The sequence below is a fragment of the Plasmodium gaboni genome, chromosome 12 (genome assembly GCF_001602025.1).
Source record: "Plasmodium gaboni strain SY75 chromosome 12, whole genome shotgun sequence".
Classification (NCBI taxonomy): domain Eukaryota; phylum Apicomplexa; class Aconoidasida; order Haemosporida; family Plasmodiidae; genus Plasmodium; species Plasmodium gaboni.
The window spans coordinates 831,296-836,625 of NC_031492.1; the positions used below are offsets into that span (position 1 = coordinate 831,296).

At 16.5% G+C, this 5,330-nt stretch overlaps 1 protein-coding gene across 1 annotated transcript; it reads left to right on the forward strand.

The window, feature by feature from the left end:
- Window positions 1–1,082: 1,082 nt before the first annotated feature.
- PGSY75_1224200 (hypothetical protein) lies at window positions 1,083–4,238 on the forward strand (the record flags this gene model as incomplete). The annotated part of the gene is made up of 5 exons (XM_018786819.1): window positions 1,083–3,152; window positions 3,437–3,607; window positions 3,780–3,887; window positions 4,037–4,083; window positions 4,175–4,238. The coding sequence occupies 5 exons, from the start codon at window positions 1,083–1,085 to the stop codon at window positions 4,236–4,238; spliced, it is 2,460 nt and encodes an 819-aa protein (XP_018640684.1).
- Window positions 4,239–5,330: the final 1,092 nt, after the last annotated feature.

Below are 5,330 nucleotides of genomic sequence, written 5' to 3' on the forward strand. Positions count from 1 at the left end.
AAAAAAAAAAAAAAAAAAAAAAAAAAAAAAAAAAATTTTTTTTTTTTTTTTTTTTTTTTTTTTTTTTTTTTTTTTTAATTTTTTTTTTTTTTTTTTTTTTTTTTTTTTTTTTTTTTTTTTTGTTATATATTAAGTTGTTCATTTCATAAAGCTTAGTTATATTTCATTTTAAGAAAAACATCATTTGATTTATTATTTAAAATAAAAAATAAATTAACAAATCAATATAAATAAAAAACCATAAATATGTGACTTCTACATTTATCTATACTTTAAAAATAAATATATATTTGTATGTTATTATGTCATTTTAATTTAATTTTTTTTTATTTTCATAAATTATAAAATGTGTTTAAAAAAAAAAAAAAAAAATAAAAAAATAAAAAAAATAAAATTGGATGAACATATATATATATATTTATTTATATTTATGTAACGCTGCTCTTGAGCATTTCAAAAAATAATATAAAACTTTCATCACAATATATTATAGGTATGTATATATATATATATTTTTTTTTATTTAATTCAAAATAATTTGAAATTATATTATACATAAGATTGTATGTTACCATATATTTGCATATGTAAATTGTCCCATGCATTTATTTTTTTTCATTTTCAAATTTTTTTTTATATTTGTTTTTGTTTTATTTGAAGATGTGCAAAATTGAAAGGAACAAATAGAACATTTCGAATATACATAGGTCTACGTATATGTTAAAATTATTTATTTGTTTTGTCATATGTCATTTTTGTTTTGTTGTGATATGTTTTGTTATGTTTTGTTCTTTTCTTTCTTTCTTTCTTTCTTTGTTTCTTTTTTTTTTTTTTTTTTTATCTTTACATATTGAATAAAATATCAATTGACAATAAAATAATATGTATATATATATATTTTTATATATCCATATATTTGTTTAAACAAATGAGAAAATATTTAATATGAAATATAAATATTATTATACACATTTCATTCTATTAATATATTACTATTATAATTTTTAATACCACACATACATACATATATATATATATATATATATATATATTTATTTATTTATTTATATATAAGGTTGAAAATGCAAGGTGTTTCAGATTTGACCAACTTAAAATATTTATACGACAAGGTATCCCTTGGAAAAATAATTAATCGTAATTTAAAAGAGCTAATTAAGAACCCTGATTTTTCCTTTGATGATGAAATAAATAATATGTATAATATTAGAAACAGTATATTAACAGAACAATATAAAGGGTTAAATATGAACTTGTTAAATTTATATAAAGAATATTTATTTTATTTTGAAACATTTAAACGTAAGAAATTGTTAAAAGACAAGAAGAAGATATATACAAATGATATATTTGAAAAGAATAAAAAACTAGAATATGAATTAGAAGAAGAGAATATAATTATTTTATATAATATAGGTTTTATAACTTCATATATGGTTAAAGAAAAGAAATCTTTGAATGATATAAAATTATTAAATAAAATCTCTACAGAAGTTATAGAAATTTTTAATTATATGTTTCAACAAATGAATGAATTAAAATTACAAGAATTAAGTGATATTAATTGTATAAGTTGTTATATATTTTTATGTATAACTTTAGCTCATCATGAAAATATGTTTTATAATACTGCAATGATGAAAAAATATAAAAGAAAGTTACTAGCCAAATTATCATATAATATTTATACATATTTTAATGAAGCCTTATGTTGTTTACAAGGAGATATGCTACCAATATTTAAACAGTCAGATAATTTTACAATAGCAAGAAATAATTTACATTATATCAGAAACCCCAATAGCTTTTTGTATAATTTTGTTCAGGTAAATAAGCAAATATTTATTAGTATTAGTAATTATCATTACTCATTAAAATATGTACAATTAAGTGATATGGAAGAATTGAAAGTTACTAAATATGAAGAAGACAAAATAGGTGAAATATTATGTCGACTTAATTTTAGTTTAATTAATGTTAATAGAGGTATAGAATTATGTAAAAAATATAACATAAATATAAATTTCCTATCATTAAAAGAAAAGATTATGAAGCTTTTAGATTTTTTTGAATATGAAAATAAAAACATTTATTTTGAAGTAGTACCTGATTATGATAATTTAGAACGCATTAAAGGGACACAAGTTACTATTATGAAAAATATAGAAATGTGTGATATATATATAAAGAAAAATATATCTAATAATTTAAAATTATTATTTAATGAAAAAGCAAAATATATATATAATACATATAATAATCAATCCTTACCATTATATGAATATTATAATAAACATTTTTTAAATTTAAAAGATCAATATGAATTATTAAATATAACCCATAGAAAAGATATTCTTCTTCTTTTAAATAATTCTATTTTAAATATATTTTCAAAAAAAAAACAAATATATAATCCTATACAATATGATAATCATCTTACATTTCTTTCCAATGTTGAAAATAATTTAAAAGATATATTAATGGAAGCAGACAATTATTTAACAATAGAACATAACAATCATTTAGAATTCCAAAAAATTTATTTAAATGTAACTATTAATCAAGAATCTGTTAACTCATATAATAATTTCTTATTTCATTTAAATACATTCAAAACATTATTACATGAATTATCACAAAATATAATTACATTCAAAACATATCTTGAAAAAAATCATGAAAAGTTAAAAATATGTGAAATGGATATTACTAATTTCTTTGAACATATTATTAATCAATTAAATATTTCTTCTAATATACATATTGATAATTTAGATGAAGATTATAATCATTATAAAAATCTTCTCAGCGAAGAAAACGATCAAGATGTATCTTCTGTAAATAGTATTAGTGATATTGAACCTATATCTTCTGTAATGTCTTTAAATTATTCAGACTTTTATAACTTTTTAAAATCAAAAAAATTATTGTTCTCTATTCAGAAATGGGAAAATAATCAATATCTATTTCATTACAATACATTGAGAAAATATATTAATCTTCATTTAGAAGAGAGATTATTTTTTGTCCTTACTTCTTTGTATTTTTCCATGAACATACAGCTAACCAACTTTTCCAATGACTTAACTTTTATTAAAAATGGTTTACATGATCAATTTTTGAATTCAATAACGGTACGTCTTTAAAAAATAAAACAAAGAAAAATAACAAATATATGTACATAATGATAAAATATGAGCAAAAGTGTACATTCATTTTTTTTATACATTCATATATACAAAAAATAAATTTATGATTACGTATTTGTAGAACAATATATGTTTTCAGGATAATGCATAATAGTCTAATATGTATACATTTTATATAATATGTCGATACGTGAATATTTCATATATTTTTTTACGTACATATACACACACACATATATATATATATATATTTATTTATTTATTTATAGGAAGAAAAAGATAACGAAAGGTTAAATGATCTGTTGGAAAAACAAAAAGAATTATTAAATGCGAAAAAAATAAAATTAGAAGAAAGAATTACATTATTTGAAAAGGATTTAAATCAGTTTTATAATTATTATCATGAATATAATAAACTAGAATCATTTAAAGCTGTAGAAGTAAGTTTAACTGATATTTTAATGCACATATCTTGGGAAAAAAATAGAAAAATAAAAAAATAAAAATAATATATACACATATAAATATATAAATACATACATATATAATATATATATATATATATATATATATATATATATATATATATATATATATATATTTTTCTCTCAGGATTTTAGTGCTTTTATGAATGAGCTTATGGAAATATGTTCAAGCTTAAATACTACATATAAGAAACATGAATATACATTAAAAAATGCTATAATGTTTAAAGATGACGTAAGAAGCATATTATTCATAATATATAAAAGACCAAAAGAATATACATATATGTGCACATATAAAGTATAACATTTATAACCTTTAAAAGGTATTTTTATATAAACCTTAATTTTTTTTTTTTTTTTTTTTTCTTTTTTTAATTTCAGATTAATAGATATATATACATGAGAGAAAGTGAAAGATCCAAAATAAGGTAATATATAATTATTATTAAATACAAAAATATATATACATTATTGTTTTTAAAAATATTTATATTTAATTATATATTTTTTCTTAAACAGGATACAACAAATACCAAATAATTATTCAAGAAATTTACAAAATAGCACCGAACGTTATTATTGATAGGATAAACATTTTTATAATTTCTATCGATTATTATAAATGTCCAATAAATAATATTTTTGGTTATAAATTAAAATATAAATATATTATATATATATATAATATATATATTTAATTATAATAATACATTTTAATATATATATATAATAACATACTATGACAACTTATTAAGAATAGTGAAAAGAAACTTAAATGTTTTTTCTATGTTTCATTAAAATTTAATGTTATAATATATTAATCATAAAAATAATACAATTTTTATTATTATTCTTATATATATATATATTAATATAAATTAAACTCTGACTTTATTATATAAGAATATATAAAATTATTTCTAATAAACATATAACTGTAGGGTTACAAAAGAATTACTTTTATAAGTACAATTTTTTCCATATAAAAAAAAAAATATACAAAAGAATATTTATTTTAAAATATATTATTATACAAACATATATACATATATATATATATATATATATATATTTTGAATGGACTTATAAATACATATTATAAGAAATATTTCCGTAAAACTTATTTTAAAGATCATATTAAAAAAATATTTAAATAATACACCAAAACAAAAAAAAAATAAAAAATAGATATTTCATATTTGCATGTTATTTATTTCTTTTATTTATAATTTTTTTTTTTTCCTTCTTTTTGTAAGGAAAAAAAAATTCGTGTACTTTTTTTTATATTACATAAAAAATTAAAATTATATATTTATATAAACATGTAATATAACCGTAAGGGGTTGGATTAGGGTCTATGAAGTGAACTACTAAATTATGTATATTATATTTATATATATATATATATATTAAGAAATATTTATGGTACTTATTATATTATATATAATAATATCATTTGCATACATATATATATATATATATATATATTAAATAATGTTAAGTCCTACTAAAATAACAAAGGGCTTAAGAAACCAAAAAAAAAAAAAAAAAAAAAAAAAAAAAAAAAAAAAAAAAACTCATTTCTTATTATTTTTAATTATATAAAAGAAACATCTTTAATTAAAAAAAAAAAAAAAAAAAAAAAAAATAAAAATAAATAAAAAATAAAAAATAA